Genomic DNA, 21695 nt, shown 5'->3' with positions numbered 1-21695 from the left:
AGCGGGGCTTAAAGCACCGACATCTCAAAAACCAGGAAAATTAAGAATTTTTTAAAAACAATATTTGAAAGTAGAGGGAAAAAGATATATAACCAGCTATCACTTCACGAAGTTTTTATCGGAAGTTAAACGCCAAAGCTTACAACTTACACATGGGTGGGGTAAAATCGACTAAAGCGACTGAACCTTTACCTGGCATTGGTGTAAACAATAAAAAATAGTAAATAACAATTAAATTAACTAAAAACAACAATTTTACAAGAGATGAATTAAATAAATAGTTATTTCAACTTTGCTGATAAATATTTGTGACAAAGTACCAGATCAAGGTTATATGCATTGTTATCTCTGTAAAAAATGATTCCATAAAATTTATATTTTGCATTTGATAAATAATGTAACTACAATATCTACAATAAGCTTCGTAAAATTTCTTTGAAATTCAAAATAAGACGTTGGATCTGATGGGGTAAAACGACAATTTTTTCAAGAATAGTATAAAACCGCATTTATACAATGATGATTTAGCTGGGAATTCTACTGAACATAGTCAGATAAATGTTTATTTGATATAATTGGTTTGATTTTCACAAAAAAAATGCTCAAAATCAAATTGGATTTGTATTGTCTGGTGTATAGTGCACATCAATTTTATTTCGTAGAATATCTGTTCTGACGTATTTTTGTTTTATTATATTGAGCATGAAAGTGACAATCTTCATGGCATTGAGCTTTTACATGGAATGGTTGGTAACCATGGGACTAATTGTTCACTTCTAAAAGTAAAGTCCGCTTAACAACGTGTATAATAAATAGACAATAAATATATATTCTTTTATTATCAGTGTTTAATACAGTCCACAGCTACAAGGGTTAAATTATAATCCAACAACCTAAGTTTATCGAAGGAGAGTTTTAATAAATTCTGTAATTACGTGACGCACATGCAATATCAAAAAAATAAACTGATATTTCTATTACTTCAAAAATACTATACTTTCTATCTGCATTGGTAGATTTAGACAGAAAGCTCCAAAGGTTGCGAACCATTTCATTACAGGATGAGAAGATCTCATGACCCAGAGTCGTAAGACTTAGTTCCTAGCTGACTTTGCTCTATAGTCTATTGTGTTATATTCTGTTTCCTTTCCAAACAGACGCTTAACGGTTGTGCGAAAACTTTAACTTGAATCGTTCAGTATAACTCCACTATGAATGTTTAACCGAAGCGCTCGCTCGTTATGTGTTTCCACTCATGGGCATACTTTATGAATGCGAATGTGGGATATCCCATTTACTTTCGTAAACGCATGATACTTAACTTAATGTGAGAATATATTGTGGAATTGGTATAGATAGCACTAGAAACCCAAGGGTATTTTCAATTTTCTTTAATGCAAATTATTGATATCGAATATGAAAATACCTTTCTAAATTTTTATTTTTTACGTTCCTACTTCGCCTAAAAAATCATGAATCAAGTGTAATAATGAAATAACATACTAGTGGTGCTTGATATCGTGCCTTAAGGCGAATTGCTGGATCTACCTAAGTCTGGGATGCATAAAGGCATTTCCTTCGACATACAAAAAAGTGTACCTAAGCTTTAAAAAATTAAAATAAAATAGTCCATAGGGTCCAAAGGCAGAAAGATGAAGTATGATTGTTCGAACAAGTTTACATCATTGCATTTAGTCAGTGCCTTACATTAGCATGATGAGTAGACCTTTTAAAGAGTGCATGGATGGATCACTGTGTTTGTTATTATACTGTAAGTTGAACATCAGTAATTAATCACCACCAATTCCATTTTGCTTAGAAAATTTAGCTTTAATTATTTGTTTTCAAACGTGTGCGTTGGGTACGGTTGTGTTCACAGTATCTCTATGGTGAAACTCGGCTTTTTCTTGGATTTTATGACAAATACATCGTATTTAATGGCAGAATTCAGTAGTTTCACGTAGACAAATATTCAAATTACCATTCAATTAACTTTCTCCAAGCTAACTGGTGAATTAAAAAAATTATTGCTGGTCAAAAAAGTGGCACAACCGCACCCAGTCTTCATTACTGGTAATATTGTCGAATTACATTTATGCACAATCTGCAAAATATGATTAAGGAGAAACCACAAAAATAAATATCTCGGTATTAATTTAGAACCTTCTTGCTTTCAAGCTACAAGTTTTAGCTATCAAGCTCTATATTCCAAAATTTATCGTATAATTTCCCTCAAGAACACTTTCAGCTACTAGAGCTCGATCCGGTCATTCAATGACACTATTAATTATTAAAAATATTATTTTCATATTATTACCCCTTTATCCCCATTGTGTTTGATTATCACGTTTATATTCATGGTTTGAAAATAGATTTCATTTCGGCCGCGTTGTACCAAAAAGCTGATAACATAAATGTATTGTTTCAAAATTCACTTCACATAAATTTTCAATATCGTTTTTTCAGTTTTATGCATAGCACGACTATAAAATTGCTGAGTGCCAGCAACACGTATAAAATATATTTTATGGCCCCAAAACACTTCAAAAATCATGTCTCCGGGAAAATTGCCTGAAAACAAATAAAATATATGGGTAACTAAATGTAGTACGTAGTCGCAATAATATATTTTTAGAATTTAATAGAAGTTAAAGAGATAAATCAAATGTCAAGCAAGTCCCACAAAACCATAAAAGAATTTTCTATTTATGTTTTATCTTTAGAAAGATCGACTACGGCAAATTTCCGCCTCTGCAAAATTATGTAATTCCGTGTAATCTGCAGCAAACTATAACTATTATTGCGACGTGTATTAAAATCAAGGTGGTCTTATAAAACTTTTCATACTAGACTTGTTCCCTCAAGTTATTCAAAATTTATGCTGAATATTCGTATACAGTGAAGATTAACATAGAAGTTTACCATTCTCGAAATAAATTATGGAAATTAATTGCTTTTTCTTGTTGAGTGAAATAAGCACAAAATTTGATTTTATTAACTTGTTATATAAATTGCAAGACGAATCGAATTGATAATTTATTAAGATTCTGATTGTTGGGCCTAATCAGGTGGTAATGTTTAAAATGTTTGAATACATAATTTGCCCAATTTTTGTTTGGATTTTTTATTAAAAAATGGGTAAAAATATTTTGAATTATAAGAATTATCACTAAAAATTTAATGGTGAGCAACATGTTTTATTTTGTACATACTATACGATATCTATGTAAACTTATTATCTTTCTTTCCACTACATAATTATATTTATTTCATAAGGTTAGCAAAAATTAGCTTCTCTATTAGAAATATCTGAAATTTGTTAATATTGAAGTATATTATAATTCAAATTTGATCGGATTTATTTATTTCTAAGCAGTTCATTTCAAGACAAGTATTATCATACAATATAGAAATCCTGAAAATGATGATCAGTAATAAAAATAGTATGGTTATTCTGCAATTGACATAAAAAATCACTTTGATATACATTTACCCATACCATCAACTCCATATGTTCTATTATTGGATATAATTCAATAATTTGCATTATATCAATTTTCATTCATATTCGAAATTTAAACTGACATATTTTTCAGATATATTTAGGCATTTTATATATTAAATCATTCTTTTCCACAATTTCTATTTTCATCTGTGCTCATATGTATGTAGGTTATCGATTTTCAAATATGCATGCACGATTCTATTACAAACTATGTTATTATAGGCATATTTATTTTCTCTTTTATTGTAATGTAGGTCAATTGCTGATTTTTAAAGTAAGCATACAACATTAATTTATATTTATGTACATTCTAAATATTGCCATACACAGCAGTCTCATATATGATAATAAAATTTACAAACAATAAAATTATAATCTGATAAGGAATAGGTAAACTAAAAATTAAATTTTAACTCATTCGACTCAGTTACAAAATACGTATTATTTTTGCAACTCGCGAGTGGAAAGTTAATGATGATAATTTTTTGGAATAAAACATTTATGCTATATTCCAACTATGTCTTTAAGTATTTTACATTAGGGTAGGACAGGGCAGAAAGGTTTGATTTGACTTTGAGCAATTATATTTTGCAAACAAACCAAACCAATTGCAAGAAGAGTTTCCGATTTATTATTGGAGTGGAGTTATATTTGCTGTTACTATTCTTATAACCAAAGCTAAAAATTAATCTATATATTTTAAGATAATTAAAACAACTTTCTTTACTGTTGCTTAACATTTTTCTACAAATCGATTTTGTATCAAATTTTATGAATACGTATGCCTATATTAGTTCCATCGATTTATCATTGTATCATTTTATTTAATCTATAGTAGTAACCTAATGGTAAGAAAATCCATTCTAAATTTCTATTACAATTCCATTATATTGTATAACAATCGTCCTTTCTTCGGATTCGAAACGGCGTATTATCTGCATATATGCAAGTTGCCTTAAGCCCGTATATAAGGAATATCGACGTCCTTGTTGCTTTCGGTTCAGCCGGTAATACTGGAACATGTCAAAGCAGTATCTGAGGCTGAGACGATACATTTCATAGACATCAAATAGTAGGATTTGTTTAACTATTCGATTAAACTATTTTTGAAGTGCCGATGTTGATGTTGACCTACTTACTTACGATATGTCTTCTACCAAGAATATTGTTTTATCGATCTTAGCCACTGGCCAGAAACCAAGCCACCAACTAGTTGTTCTTTCCTAAATGTAGCATAGTTTTTAATATTTAGTATATCATTTTCCAACAAGGAGGTAAAGTTTTTGTTGGTGCATTTATTCGTTAATATAACGATTTAAAAAAAAGCTTTTACTTCTATCTAGTCATATGCATTTTTTATCGGCTCTCCTGCTATATATCGCGTATGCTCCACCGCATCTGCTTTGGATGATATCAATATTCTGTGCCATCAATATTCTACGCAGGATATCGCTTTATTTGATCCCATGACTTGTTCCTAATGCAGGAAATAGTTGCATTAAGCTCCAAGCTTTGCACATGTGCAAGCTTTGATATTACTTGTAGACGAAGTAAAAAATATTAACTTGAAGAATTGTTCCCGATGGACATCTACGGTGAGATTGCTTATGAAGTATTCGGCTGAATTATAGTTTATTTATTTATGGTATCAATTTAAAAATGAATAGGAAACCAGAAACTGTTCCATATAATCTAAAAAACTAGGTATATTATGTATTTGATCAAAGCATAATTCTTTGTATTCAAAATCATGCAATTTCAGGAGTTTAGAAAAGTTTCATCCAACTTTCACTGCCTTAAAGAAATATTATCTTATCATACACGAAAAGTTAGAGTATTTAGAATTCCCAAAACATTATATAAACTTACATTAAACTTAAGTGGTATAATAGAAAACTCAAATGAACCTAAATACAACCGTGTAGATAACTATCACATGCAAAAGGGGCATTTGCATGCAAACAGACAACTTCAACTGAAACTGAAACATGACTTGATTTCGAGTATTTACTGAATAAGTGTCTGAAATAAAATAAAATAATACTTTTATAATATTTTCAACACTTTCATTTTAAATATTTTGCTTTGAAGTTTTAAATAAAACACTATAGAATAAAATGAACGTTTTTATTCTACTATCATCAGACACAACGTGTACATCAGGGTTTTATTGCTACTCAATTTGTGGCAAAATTTCCGACAGAGTAATTTTAGCACTCGCAAACTATTTTGAATCGCATATAAATATACGCGATATATATGCAGGGCGAAGTTTGAATAATTTCACCCTGTAACATGATTTTATTCACTGTTACTGCTGTATATATAATAACTATAATTTGAGTGTATGTATTGCCAGTTCATATTTAGAGAAGTGCCACTAGATCGAATACCACAAATCTGATTAAGAAATCATTTTCATTGTTTTACAATTATTGTTGTTGTCTTTAGTACTACTTTAAGATTTTTATTACTTTTGTTTTGTTATTTGACTCTATATATTACTTCTATTGCCGCGGATTGAACCCAGGATCTCCGTACTTTGACCACTATTCTATCGGGACCCCCTATTAAACAATATTTTATGGAATGCTCTGTTGTTTCTTCGATTTATTCACTAATTAATCATAAAATATTCTAAACAACATTACGAAGAAAGCCCGTAGCATTACGGTGGTGCAGTGGTTTAGGTAGCAGTCGCAAAAGTGTCATTTTGCTATAAGTTGAGAATTAGAGGTTAATTATCAGCAATTAAATTTTACGTAGATAATTTAGCCCGATAACAATGATTTGTGTCTAAAAGTGTGCGATGGGTACGGTTGTGACATGTTATTTATGTCTATTTTGGTTGAAAGGCTAAAAGTGTAGAAAAAATCTAACTGAAATTAAACACAATACGAATAAGAAAGTAAAAAGATTTTGTGTGGTTTGTGGAAGCTCATATTCTGGTAGTAGGGGTGGCGTAAATTAGAACATGCTCATTTTACGTAATATGCGCAGGGGATAGACACTATTACATTTGTCACTGTAGTAATAATGATTTTGGCTAGATCTCAGTATATTGAAATATAGTTACTGTAATAATTTTGCTGATTAGTTTACATTTTTGACTTAAGAGAAAAAAATTAATAACACTATTCTTGATGGCGACCTAACAATTATACGAAGGAAAATGATCGCAGAGGTTAGTTTATTTCTTATTAACTTTGTTTAAAAATATATTCTTTTCTATTATATATTGTTATATTATATTCATAGCTTTGTTATTGTATAAATGATTATGTGGTTTTGTGTTACATATTTCTGACACTAAAAATCGTAATAAACCATTTTTATGTTTATAGCTCTTGTTATTATAGTCTTGGGGGGTGGACGGTTGTGACACTCGGCTCGTACTCAGTCTCCTCTCTATTTTTTCGTGCCAATTTTCATATCCCTTTTCTATTTTATCAATATCTGAAAATTGATCAATATCGAAAATATTTCCATCTCTAACAGCATTCAATAGATGCGATATTGAACTGCAGTGAACAAGTAGTTGATGGGTATGGTTCTGTTCCGGTTCGTGGTATCTATATGTGCATTCTACATTGTGCTCCGCCGAGTGTATGTTTATTTACGGGCCGATGTTCCCATGTACATTCGTTCGTTTCGACGTACGTTTACCTTACATATAAAATGGTAATATACATATACCACATTCACGGAGCTCCCGATCCCGGCATACATGTTGCTTCGTAAATGTTAATCAGCTTTGCCTAAGGATTTTAAATTAAAAGTTTATTCTGGATTATGCAAAAAAAATCTAGCATTATTCAACGTAACATTTGCTCTCTGTGCGAATTTTCTTCATAGTTGTGGTTAATGAGCATAATTTTCATTTTCATTGTATAAAAGCTCATATGATAATAAGAGATTATGCAAGTAGCAGCATACCGTTTCACGAGAGCGAAATATAATTTTTATCTAAAGGGTTTATAACTTTCGCCAATGTTATGTGTAGCGCTCATTAAACGAAATTTCATATACTTAGTACTCTGCATTTTAATTGTTAATATTTATTTATGTTATTTATACTTATTTATTTAGTTGAATATGTTAATTCATTTTGCATAAATTAATTTTATTCTATACTCCATTTAGCAGAGTGATTATACCTTCTATCATTACACGATACAGCGTTTAATTTAGCAATTTTTATTCTAAAGATTATTACCATATTATTTATATTTCTAAATGAAGCTCTTTGTGGTTTAGTTTTAAGTGCTTTGGCCTTTCAGCCACAGAGTTCAGATTCATTATTGTTTTCCATTGTCTCTTGAAAATATATATCTAAATATTAGAAATGAATCATCAGTGTATGATACATTCTAATAATAAATGATACCAAATATTTATGGTCCAACCTCTTGGTTATCATAAAAAAACGACGTTGTTAGGGAAATTGGATATGGATCATCAAAACAGATCTTAGACTGAAAGATTTTCATGAAAAATTTTTCAAAAAGCAAAAATAAATAATTCACATACCAAATTCATTTTCATTTCTACCTATTGCTCATCATATTAATAATATGGTTTAAGTCGATTGTGCCTAGTTATTTCTGGATCGTATCGGATAAATAGCTCATAGTTCAAACTTTTAATATGAATATTACGGTTATTAGCTCATTAAATGTTTTGATAATCCTCCTGAAATTTAATTTCCTTTTTAATAGATTTATGAGAATATATAGTGGTTCTGTTATTCTAAAGTGTGTCAGAATTATCATCATTTTGATTGAATTGCAAATAACTTTATTCCATGCTTAGTTTGGAAGTATTAAACGCTTTAATTTTTACTAATCTAACATTTAAATTTATTTTCAAATGTTGAAAATTTTAATTCATTGAACTTTTAAAAGTTATTGAATTTACTGAAATCCAAATAAAATTTAAAAAATCAGCATTACTTAAAAAGTTTTGTCAAAAATAGTGTGAAATTTCTTCAAATCCGAATTGCGGAGGTTTTAATTATAATTACTTATATATCATCATTGAATTTATCAAAATATCGTAATCTATAAAACAAAACTAACTTTAAACAAGTCCAATAAATATTTCAATTATAGCGTGAATATTTTACTAAAATCAATTAATATTTTACATTTAGTACATATTTCATGAATCAGCGTTACTTTATCAATACGAACTTTGATTTATAAACTGAAATCAAACTAATTGTTGTTTTACCTTCAAACGAGAGTTTTTGCCAATTTATTGAGTGTACCATGTTCATTACTAACAAATGATTTAAATTGATTGATCAAATTACTGCAATATTCAGATAAGGTGAAATATAGTGTTTAAATGATTTATATAATTTGGAATACAATAATGGCAATATACTTTTGTCATTTTTGTTGTATTTGTGAAGAGTTGATTCGTAAAACAAATTTATTTATTTTTTCATAAGCAACTCGTAATTAATAATGATATCTGCAATAAATAATAGTTCTAAACTAATTCTGTATCTAAGTAGCTTGATCATTTAGTCGACAATATAATTGAATTGATCTTAAATATTATTTTCAAAATTTCATTACAAATGAAGCCTGACAAAAACCTGAAACAATATATAGGTAATATCTATATATTACCTTAGCTACTTAGATACAGAATTAGTTTAGAACTATTATTTATTGCAATCGAATTAATAAAACTCTGCAAGTAATAAAACGCATACTATTTAAAAAGTTAATGATAAAAACTATGCAGTATGAATTTTTTTGTTGTCTAAGTTTTAGGTATTAAGTGGAAGTTTCATCATTGGAACAAATCAATATGGTGAGTGATTTCTCAATCTTTTGTGTTGAACTTTTCTAATTATGGCGTGTCTTGAACGAATTATCTGAAATTAATTGCCTCAGAGAATTCGATAGTCTCATTTAAACCCATTACGGTATTGTATTGGTATTCGCAAGAAATACGAGGTGTCACAGGTCTGAGAAGTTGTGTCATGCATTGGTAATAAAGTACGATTTAGAGGGAGAGCTGGTGGGTATTTATAAAAAAATAAAATATGTTGGTTTTGTGTAATCTGCCTTATATCAATGTTGTCATAATAAAAAGTTTTTGTAAAACACTCTTGAAGTTATTTTACAACTAATTAATAAGTTTTTTTTTAATTATTTTTCTATCGTGGTTGTATAAGGAAAATTATTCGTTGTGCAGCCTACTGGGTAATTGTAAGTTGAACATACAAAATTTTGAAATTCTAGATATAAAAGTTCACTTGGTATTGAAGAGCTTCTGGTCGATATGAGACAGTAAGAAGTAAAGAGTCCTCTTAATGACTATTGTATATTTATATGCCATTCTAAAATGCTCTGAATATACTTGTTTAACTCATTGTTGTACTACTTATTTCATATTTATGGATATTTCAATTCCATCTAGTATTTATTACAATCATGGTTCAGTTATGTATTTCCATCTATATCATTAATTTGGCTAAAACAGTCATCAGCTTTTGTATTAAACGTTGACATTTGTGTTGCGAATTACTTCAGAAAGTTTGTTCTCGAACATGATGTATTCCGAACGCATAGTTATTGTTACTACATCTTAAAATTATGCGTATATATGCAAATTGGCATCTAAAGCCAGCTTTAATTCAATCCTACCTAATATGAGACCATTCTGTCTAACTATAATTTGGCAACTTCCACAGATTATACGCATGAGTCTATGAATATGTGGATGAATATTAATTATATTCAGAAACTTAATTTTTTTCTTAGAGCTTTATATATTAATTTAGTAATTTTCTGTATCTATAATATCATAAGTATACTTAAAGAAGCTGCAAAATAGTAATCATAATTACTTCAAGGAAAGTATTGGATTTTTTCGTCTATAACCTACGCTTATTGTGAGCTTAAAAATTATAGTTCACACATAATTATATATATATATATATATATATATATATTATTATATTATATATATATATATATATATATAATATTAATTATATATATATATATATATATATATATGTGTGTGTGTGTATGTGTATGTGTGCATATACAGGAATATGTGCATATACAATGTCTGAAGTTTGTTAATTAGCATGGGTGTTAATAAACTAGATTCAGATATGTAAGCTCATTCGTACGGGAAGTTGTTAAACATTATGAACAAGAGCTAGTCCCATATATATTAGTAAAACAATTCGGGAAGAACTTTTGTTGCTTCCTGATTAAATCGATAAAATTTTATCAATAATTTTCTAATGATCCATCCGTTAATCCTTTAATTCCGTGAAAATGTGTAAAACTTGTGACTCGAACTACTAACGCTGGTGTGCGATCAAATATAAATTTATTTTAAATTGACTTACATTTCTTAGGCAATAACTTATGATGACAGGAAATGAATATCAGCTTAGTATGATTTTAAAGATATCACCTTAATTGTGTGACTATGTTAATAAGTTTAACTTTATTTTGTCAATTTGTTTAAGTTTTTTTGTCAATTTTGATTATTCAAGCAATACTCTTTGTTCAAGCAAAACTTTGTGTTTTTTTCATTTTCTTAATTCCAATTATTAAAACTAAATTTATAATTAAACTTTATTTCCTTAACCAATTCAAATTAGGAAATCGGTTGGTCCGTCAATAGAATTCTATAATAATGAATCTATAATTTTGTGAAGGATGTAATTTGTTCTAACAGTATTAATTAAAATGCTAAATGTCAAACTTGATTTAATTTTGCATGTGATTTTAATGAATGAATTTTGATTCGTAATTCACTATCATCAGCGCCCCGTCTAATTATGAAGTAACTTAACATGTATCATTAGACGGCGCTTTCCGTACGTGCAGGAGCCGCCCAATTTCACTGAAATTCGCACACCTTCCGGGCTCAGATGTTTACGCTGTCAGGCGAAATACTTAAGCGCACGCGTGCAAAAGGTTTATGATGTTACAAGTCATCAATGTAACATAATTATTTATAATGCAATAAGAGTAATCTATGCACTTTGGAAAAGAATTACCATATATAAAACGATAATGGACAATAATGGAAACTTGTTCGAGCAAACATACTTCTTCTTTCTCGTTTTGGACTCCCCACAAAATCAGTATGACTTAGCTCTTATGACGACTGTCACTACCGTAGCTTGGCACAACCGTACCCAGTCTCTACCCAGGTATTAGAACTATTTGGCTGGTTTATAAAATCAATCATCATGAATAAGATTCGATTTCATTAAACGTTATCAACAGAACAGTTCGAATATTTTATGTTAACTGATGATAATTATTATTTATGTAATAATATTTTCTTAATACTAAAATCTGGCTAGTATCTATAATTGGAAAAACAGGTATTTCTATTTAGAAAGTTTTGAGATCATTTCATCTGTCACTTGTTTCTATATAAGGATATCTATTGCAATACAGTTCATGTATTACACAACTAGTCCTCATGATATTTTAGATTAGATGGTTTGACATTAAAAAAGAATGGTTTGTAGTTTATTACATATATTTTAGCTCATATACTAAAAGTTGATATTTCCTGTTAGATAATATGATTGAAAATTCAATAGTTAAATGCCTTTATCTAGACACAAAAAACAATTATCAATTTGAGACTGTAAATTTACGTTTGTTCATTTCATATCTGAACTAGTATTTTAGTTAGTAACAGATAATTTTTAGTTACTAATTTTAATTATTTTCAGGTGATCTTTGTCGACCTCTGAACTGCAAAAAGAAGGAGCTATGTCTTTTGGAAGATGCTTTCACAGCTGTTTGCGTCTCCAAGAAGGATTTACATAAAAATCGGTAAGGTTTTATCTTAAATTAATATATTTTGGATTCTATGCATTGAACATTGTATATATAAATGAAAATAACGTAATTATTATACTTCATGGGCATTTGGATTTTATTAAATTTAAATCATTCATGGTGTAAAAACGGATAGAATTAATTTTGCATAATTTTACAATTTTGTTATGAAGTTATGTTACAATCATCTTGGTTATACTTTGGGATCATATTGGATTTTTATTGGAGACTGTAATTAGATTCTCGACAAATATTATTTTGTATTCTAGATATATATGATATATTTGAGAGTATATCCTAAGTGGTCTTATTCGTGTATATGTGTTCATGTGGAACCATCACTTATATTGCGTCCACTTCCATATTTATATACAATAAAAACAACTTATCACACTCTATTTCCTTTCGAAATGGAAGTGTATTTGTCATATATGGCAATATTTTATACACCCTTCGATGCACATAAGCACTTTTGAATTCCACGTTGGAAATGTTATGGTTTCAACTATATTTGAAAAAAATATTAGGAATTAGAAAATAATGGAATTAGTGGCTACTTTGTAAAATCTGTATATTTGTATATATTTATATATCTCGTTGTTTGTTGTTAGCTCTCGGTCTATAGGCGTTATTGAATCTTAGTATAGTAGAGGCAGCGATTTTAGCCATTTCAGTAATCCATGTTGCAAAATAGCGAACCTGCGCCAATATCGAGTTCCGGCTGCTTGGTAGGAAACCAAGAATTTCCATAACATTGTCCCGCAGCATTTATTTTCAAAAGCACTTAATTGGATATACGATCGACCCTGCACTGCATTCAATAGAGGAGCATGTTCTGATTTATAACCGGATCCTTTGCATAACACTGGATCTTTTACCAGACTAATTGCACAAATTTTGTTACAGGAGTATGTTGTAAGCATCACTATGTACTCGTATTATAGAAAATAATGCACTTATATTTAGTGAAAAAATCTATCCCAAAATTTTTTATAATCTTTGCATTTTTAATATTTTAGGCATTGTGTTGAACTATCCTATTTTCTCATATAATCTTCCAAAAACATTGTATCGAAGAAAAATTTATAAAAGCTAAATTTAGAACATTCAATTGGATTTCTTTACTATAGATAATATTTTCTATATACGTAGCAGAAATTCTACATGTAATTGAAATACAAACTTTAACTGATACAAAATGTTTTACGGTATCTTTTTTACGATTGTACTATTTCCATACCATTTTTCCCATTTCGAAAATAATCAATTCTCATTTTAAATTCAATTTATGGTAGATAGCATGAATGTTAAAGCAATTTTCCGAGGTAAAATACGTCTTCTAAATTTATTTTTCTTATACAAGCATATATTAATTTACATCTAGTATATTATGAATTAGTTTTTGATTATCGAAAAAGAAAGTTTATTATATTTTTTACATTTACATAAATTATTCATCACTTTATATAATAATGAAAATATTAGTACGAGGCGTTAATTATTTTAAGAATTTAATATATATCAAATGTCTTTAATGACCAAATTTAATCAATAATTGGAAAGATGTTTAACTTTTAGTCCAATTTAATAACAAAAAAAATTTAAACACTTGTTCTTATTTGCAAGCTTTTATCTGTTTAGTACAATCATCTGAATAGATCTGAATCCATTTATTTAGAAAAATGTAAAGTAGTTATCTAAGTGAAAAATGCTCCTTGTAACTAGTTGAAATTTGTAGAATAATTTTGCTATATTGTATATAATTCTACTTTTACCAGTAAAGATGTGTGTTTCCAAGATACCGTTATGTAGACCATAATGTGGATTTAACCCAAATCCCAATGAGATGGATGTGCTTTGCCAGATACCAGAGTTTTCCATTTGATTATATTGACAAATCTAGTTGTATATTTAGAATAAGTGGGTGCTGTATTATAGACATCAGGATCATGAATATATTGTATATATGTGTGCTATTTATTTATTAAAATAGGGGAATAAAAATTAAAATGAGGCTAACCAAATTTCTCCAAAATTCAAATCAAGTGCTCTTCTATAATTATCTTCGGTTAAATTTTCTAATGTATAATATAAATTTCTACATAGGATCAACAGAAAACAAATGATTATAATCATGTTAAAAGCCGTTATAATTATTTATTTCTAATTACTTGATAATTCGTACGGTGTACAGTGTATTATACATACCCTTTCCCTCATTTTTCAGAACAAGAAAAATATTGAAAAATACAATTCCTCTTCTTCAAAAACCCTTTTATACAACGACGTTAATGATTGTAATCGTAATCATTTTAATTCGAGTTTGATTGAATTATTTAATGATCGTTTACCGTGATTAATTGCTCTTTGAGGTTTGAAAGCACGATCATTTATCGAGATGATGAGGATATAAATCGTCCTAGAAAATCCAGTTATTTGTTAGAAATTTATATGAATAGTTTTATATGATATGAACATATGATTTATTAATGATTTCGGAAGTATTGTATATAATATCTATATGAACTATATTAATACGTTTATATATGAACGAAATACACGTACAATGAAGCGTATTCAAGTTTACAAAGATGTGCAATTTGTTTAATTTATGGTTTATATTAAAATTTCAAGTATTAATATTTTTATTTTTTATCACAATATTTACGGAGAGAAATATTATGATCATTAGTTTTGATTTATTATAATAAAATAATTGTTATTAATTTTAATTTTTATTTATATCACATTTGTAAGTCAGTAATAATTGGATCTGATGCCGATGATGATATAGTTATTAAATCAATTAATTAATTAAATTTAAAACGCGATTACAAAATATATAATATCATAACCAAAAATATGATTATTTAATTATAACTATAAATAATTTGTAACCGCATAAAATATTATTATATTCCGCTTTTGTTAACTGGTGAAATAGCATGTATATGCGGTTTGCTCGCTTTTCGCTCTATTTTAATCAATAGCTGAAAGCTCGTTTACATGTGTTCGGAAATGTTGACCGCATTTTATAGATTTAATCAAATTGCACATCATATTATGAAGTCGTTTGCAAGCAACCCCATTCAAATTCTGCCCATAATGTGTGACCTTTGAATTCACTTCTCCCTGACAAATACCGATCGACCGACTCCGTCAGCAATTCCAGTAAATTTAGGGGAGATCGGGTATAATTAGATAATAACTGAAATGGTTATAGTGAAAACATGTTTGGTTACTTAAGTCAGTGTCATTTTCTGCCGCAAAATATTCACTCATTTGTGGTAACATCTTCAGTATCAACAGTTTTTGGATTAGAGTCCTGGAATTAGAATCATAGCTTCTTTTTTGAAAACCTTAGTTTTGTACTTACCGGAGTCGATTTAGAGAGACTTATCTAATTTTATCTATTTCACCAAAAAAATTTTGGTAAGACTTGTAATCTTCTTGTTGCCAAAGAAATAAATTTCTAATATAAAGCACAAACCAAAATAGTTATTCAAGAGTTTACAGTATACTTGAATTTTTATATATAATGTCTATCATATTTTGGTATAAATCTTTATTCTAATTATGCTCATTAACATTTAGTTAGTTTTTCATTTATTTACAACTTTTTTATTGACCCTTCAAAAAACTGAGCCTTCGACACAGGAACTGAGCTGGTTATTGACAATTCTCTGGACAATTTTCAGCAGAATCACTTTATGCAGACGAACCCGTCGTAGCATAATCGGTTAAGAACATAATCACAAGTGTATATGAATTAAAAATTCCCCCGGTTTCCTCTATTTTGTCTATATCTATACAGCATGCTACGTTTTATAACGTGCCAGCCCATAATATTCTGCCTACGTGTAAATTCTTGGGAACGATAGAGCTCCGGGCCTTTCTCTGTTGGGATTCGATGGGGTTGCTTTACTTACCGAAGATAAACATTGTGAAAAAAAGTGTAATATTGCGGGATCAAGGGCGATTTTATATACCAAAGTAATTCTTATTCTTGAAAAGAAGCACGGGTAAAATAATAAATGAAAATTGATCGACTCATAATATTTATGTTAGTTTTGGTACATGGATGACTGGTGCTTGATTAAGCTTGATGAATTAAATTATACAAACTTATAAAATTTGCAACTTATATAGCAAAAAAATTAAAATTTTGCCGATGTGAAGTCTAATGTTCATCTAACTAATGTCGTTCTTGTAAATATTTTACAGCATGAGTTTGAGATTTTATGTTTTGTAGCTTCTCTGTGGATACTCCTAACGCATTATTTCTTTTTTTCGAATAATTACTACCAGATTAGGTGAAAATTTTTAGAAATATAGTAAACAAACACATTTTTACAATGATGAATTAGCTGAAAGCTTTACTGAACATAGTCAGATAGTGGTTTGTTTCATATGTATTTTTTTGTGTTCACAGTATAATTGCTAATAGTCAAATTGGACCTTTGTGGGTTATAGGGTTATATGGTAGGGCGGTATCCTATAAATGATATAGTAAAAAGATTTGTTTGAATAAGAAATTTTTAAAATAAGAAACAATAATAATTAATTGAACTAACATATTTACGAGTATGGTATATACATTTTTTTTAAAAGTGACTATACCTAGACAGGAACAATATTGAGTTATGAACATGAGCAATTAAGTAATAGTCAACTCTCACAAATCTAATATAAATAAATATATATATATATATATATATATATATATGTTTGTTTGTTTGTGTGCGTGCATGGGGGAGGTGTATGTATGTATCTCAATATAACTCCTAACTTTACGTATTATCATATGTAAGTAGGTGTTCAAATATGGTTATATGTATTCATATCATCTAATATTTTCCCTCGTCCTTTGGAATTCTCGCTGGTCCCTTCAATAAGGAATGAGTTGGAATGAATGTAACATATAAAGGGAATACGTGAAAACAGCCCTTCGTGATGGAAATCGGTGCCTTGTTCCACTTTCTCTCACAGAAATTGCTTTTTTCGAGATAATTTTAAGAAAAACAAATTAAATATATACTGAGTCAAGTAAATATTTTATAAAATTATTATATAATAATATAATAATTATATAAAAAAATTGCAACTATTCCAGAATTGTCTCTTTTACTATTGAACATATACCATGTATAATAATCGAATGTATTAGCAAATACTCTTGAAGGAAAGATGATTAGTATAAAAATAGGATTAAGATCAAACAAATGTTTTTAGTAAAATATTTACTAAATTTCAATATTTTCTATCAAAATTAATAATTCTATTTGAATAAAGTATGAGTGAGATAAATTTTAATTGACGTTCCGCATAATATATGAAATAATCACATTTATCAATTACTAACCAGGTCGAAATGATATTATACGTTTCATTTAATTGTGTAATAGAATAAGCATCAATATAAACAATTTGATTATGTTGTTCGATTCTGAGTAATAATTATTCATGAATGAATAACACAGAATAATGGCCAAGTGAACGGAGATAATATTATTGCTATAAATTTTGCTTCGGCAATCGCATTTTAACTCGTGTTTAGCTATAGCTATAATAAATTATCAAGTTTAACATCATATACAATGGTCAGTTTTAACGTTATCAATTAATAACATTATTGATTTACTATAGTGTTTCAATGAAATAATAATGGATACATTGCTTATTCAAATATATGGTACAAAATTTACGATATAATCTGATGATTTCTAATGCTAAGTTTAAATCTTTAGTTTGATTGATATTTAAAAAATATTTTAGATTATTGATGTTAGGGGTTTTACCATATTTCCAATATTTATTTTTGTAAAATTTTATCGGTCTATAAAATCATAAAAGCTCTTTCTTTTGTTCCGTAAGCTAGAATCTTTATGGTTATGACTATTGAACTATTGCCAAAATAATTTAAATAAGTTATCTATGATACTAAACAATATAGAATCATTTGTTATAACCTTCACATATTTTTAAAATTACCATAGTTTTTGTTACGTTATATCATACTTCTTTTATTATTTCATACAATTTTGTTATAGAATTTAATACTTTCAGGTTAATATTGTTTACTCGCGTTTGATACATTCACGAGTTTATTTTTTATGTAGATATTTTTATGTTCTACCTATGCATATATATGAACTATTGTCATTTCTTTAAATTAGGAAAAATACAACGTTCAACCATAAAATCTTGAACTGAATATCCCACTGGTTTTCATAATTATGATCTTCGATATAACTACATGTTTGTTTGGGCAATACTAAAAGATATTTTAAGCTTTTTGTAATATTTTCTACTATAATCTTTGACAATTATGAATACGTGCGAGAATAACTTAGGAGAGTACATTCTATCAATGATCTTAGATTAATTCATTTATTCGAGTAATTGCTGAATTAAGTTATACCAATACCATTTATTTCATGTTGTTGAAATATATTTTTTCTTCCAAATATAGCTTGATTTTAAAATATTTTTCATATTTTACAGAGATGAAATCATAACGAAGGCAAAGCTTTTGGCTGAGGAAGAAGCTCGGCGCAAAGCCCAAGCACTTGCTTTGGCAGAGCAGGATGAAGCTGAAGACGATGATGATGTCTTTTATGATACTGAAGATGACCCAGAAGAACAGGAGGACGTTAGTGAAGCCATCACGTAAGTTAATTAATTATAATTATAATAAAATCGTTATTGCCTTTTTATAAATTAATTTCTTCAAATAATTTGACAAGTTATTAGCAAACAAGAAATGTTGAAAAGCACGGAGTTATTTGTTTGTATCTAAAAAATCGATGTTCAAATTGTATTTAATACAATTAAGTTAAGGATCCAGCAATATATTTAATTCCGCATAGTAGCACTTCCATTAAAAGCAATTACAATGCCTCCTCTCTATCAATTTGGACAAAGAGAATCGCCAAGTATTTGCATTTCTTCGACCTCTCCATAACTTGATTTATGTTTTGCTATCATTTGATTGTGTTCTCCATTATATTCCAGTGGTAAGAGTATTGATAAATCGTTTCATCGTATTTATAGAAATGTTGCTCATAAATATATTCTTTTTGAAAGCAAACCGAAGCCCTCTCATTTATCTTACTAAAGCTTCGTTGACGTGAATGGAAAATAACTTTCAATATAAAAAATGGCTCAATCCTTTCATGAGTTCGAGTATCGAGCGAAAATGTTTGCCAGATGTACCAATTCAAAATTAGGAATTGACACTGGGTAGCTTTTTCCAATAATATACTTGAAAATAGTAAAGATGTCAGAGTGTGGTGTGTTTTTATGCAATTGAATGTGTATGAGTGTTTGGAAATCGATATTTGAATTTATTCCTGAAAACGCAGTTCACTAAAAGTTTCTATTTATAGTCAGCGAAAAACTCGAATCAATGGATTTTTTACCATATTTGGAATTTGATGTTACAATATTTCAGGGTTTGTATTTGTACGAATTGCTGGATTGTAATGAAATTGAACCAATCGCAGTTTGTTATTAACTAAGTACCTATAATATTTTTAATTATATGAGCTTTTGTCGGTAGTGGCTTTAAAAACGTTAGGAAACAGTGATATAAAACGATGTAAATGTATGATGTATAGACTAAACGAAGAACTACGCAAACATATTCCATCGTTTATTAAACATAAGCTTAACCCGGTGACATTATTTATAAACTAAGTTCGAAACGAAACGATTTTGTCTCCACAAAGTCGCGTTCTATTATTGAATGCAATGAATTTAGAGCGACGACATCAAGTCCCATTGAAATAAATAAGACATGACAAATACTATAGTGTTTTATTCTGTGCGCTTTGCCGCATTTTCTGTCTGCGCGAATTTATGCAAGCCGTAAATTTCATTACACACCAGGTCCTGATATTTCCTGGTCCATAAATGCGCTGTTCGCAGTGTTTCTCATCGAGTGCCGCCAGAAGTACGAATGTACATATTGCACATGAAGTTGAGCCCTGATTGTTCACTATTGTAGTTTGTTCGAGTATAACTGAAATGAAATAAATTCAGATGTCTGATGCAGTAGTTTGAACCGCACGTTTTATGAGAGCGAGCCCGGCTTTCGTGTTTTTGCGTCTAACTTTAAATGTCATTCAGGTGCTCGAGCTTTGCTCGTACATTGAAATTATATTGTAAAAATTTTTTTTTACATTTTACTTCTCGAAGATGACGTTTATGTTTTTGTCAGAAAATCCAATTTGCTTGTTTGGCGTGTTTTTCTGAACTGTTCGACACGTAAATCAAAACCTGGAGACTCCTTGTCCTTTAGTTCACCAACTTCGTTATCATCTCTAAGTCAACCGAATAAATTTGGAGAAATATGTAAAAAATTTCGATGTTCTTGCATCAAATAAAAAAGTAATATTTTTGACATTTTTCATTATTCTATAATCGGCCAAACCTATCTTCGCCAAAAACTTATCAATACGATCTCAATTGATATCGTTTAATTCATTTAAAATTTTCAGAATCGGTTCGGGAGTTTTTATGAAAATGTGGACAAAAACCTTTGTCTATGAAAATAAAAAAAGCAGCTCTGTCTGCTTCTAGTTTTATCAAACGGCCTTAAAATCGGAGCAGCCGTTTTGAGTAAACGCCAGGAAAAGGTAAAATTCTGGCTCACATACACACACACATACACACACACACTCATACACATATTGTCTAATTTTGGTCTCAACAATTCAGAACAACTTGAAACTTCGAGATAATATAAAATTATCAAATCGGATCTTTTGGCCAAAACATGAATTTTTCCTTTTAATGAAAATAAAATACTTTGATTCATATGAAATATTGAAGCGTAAGCTAAATCTATCAATTTCTGTTACGATTTATGTTAATTTAATTATTACAGATAGTTTATTTAGAAAGTCCTTTTCAGTTCTCATATATCCACTGAAAGCTTACATCTTGCTATTTTCATTCTTTTTACTTATAAATAGTTCTTTTTATTAGATTGCAGATTCTTGTGAGGATTTTTCAGTCAATTAGTCAATTTCTGAAATAATATATTTTATGTTTTATATAGGTAATATAAAACAACATCAGAGGGCGATCGACATTCAATATCTGTTATTTATTTCATATATTTTCATATGCGTGTAAGAAGATACGGTTGTCTGCTCTCAGGAATACGGAATACTTCTATCATTTTCATCATAAACATAGCAATAGCTACGATCAGAATTCTAAGTCATAAATCTGAACGACTTGCCATATAAACAAAATGAATTCGAATATGTATTCTACATATGAGATACGGAAAAATATTTTGCAAAAGTCGGTTTAGCATTCTCTGTGGGGTACTG

General features: G+C 28.9%; 1 protein-coding gene across 2 annotated transcripts in view; it reads left to right on the top strand.

The window, feature by feature from the left end:
- LOC113372519 (proteoglycan Cow) overlaps positions 1-21695 on the top strand; it is a 198874-nt gene that overhangs the window by 154350 nt on the left and 22829 nt on the right. For both annotated transcript variants that reach the window (XM_026612855.1, XM_026612856.1), the window contains exons 3-4: positions 12243-12345; positions 18856-19020. In XM_026612855.1, the coding sequence (XP_026468640.1) occupies positions 12243-12345; positions 18856-19020 (268 nt within the window). The remainder of the gene's footprint in view (positions 1-12242; positions 12346-18855; positions 19021-21695) is intronic.

The sequence above is a fragment of the Ctenocephalides felis genome, unplaced genomic scaffold (assembly GCF_003426905.1).
Source record: "Ctenocephalides felis isolate EL2017-DRISC unplaced genomic scaffold, ASM342690v1 CF-g0.4_SCAFFOLD_01604, whole genome shotgun sequence".
Taxonomy (NCBI): Eukaryota; Metazoa; Arthropoda; class Insecta; order Siphonaptera; family Pulicidae; genus Ctenocephalides; species Ctenocephalides felis.
Note: the sequence above shows the minus strand (reverse complement) of the source record. Positions and strands in the feature narration are given on the sequence as shown.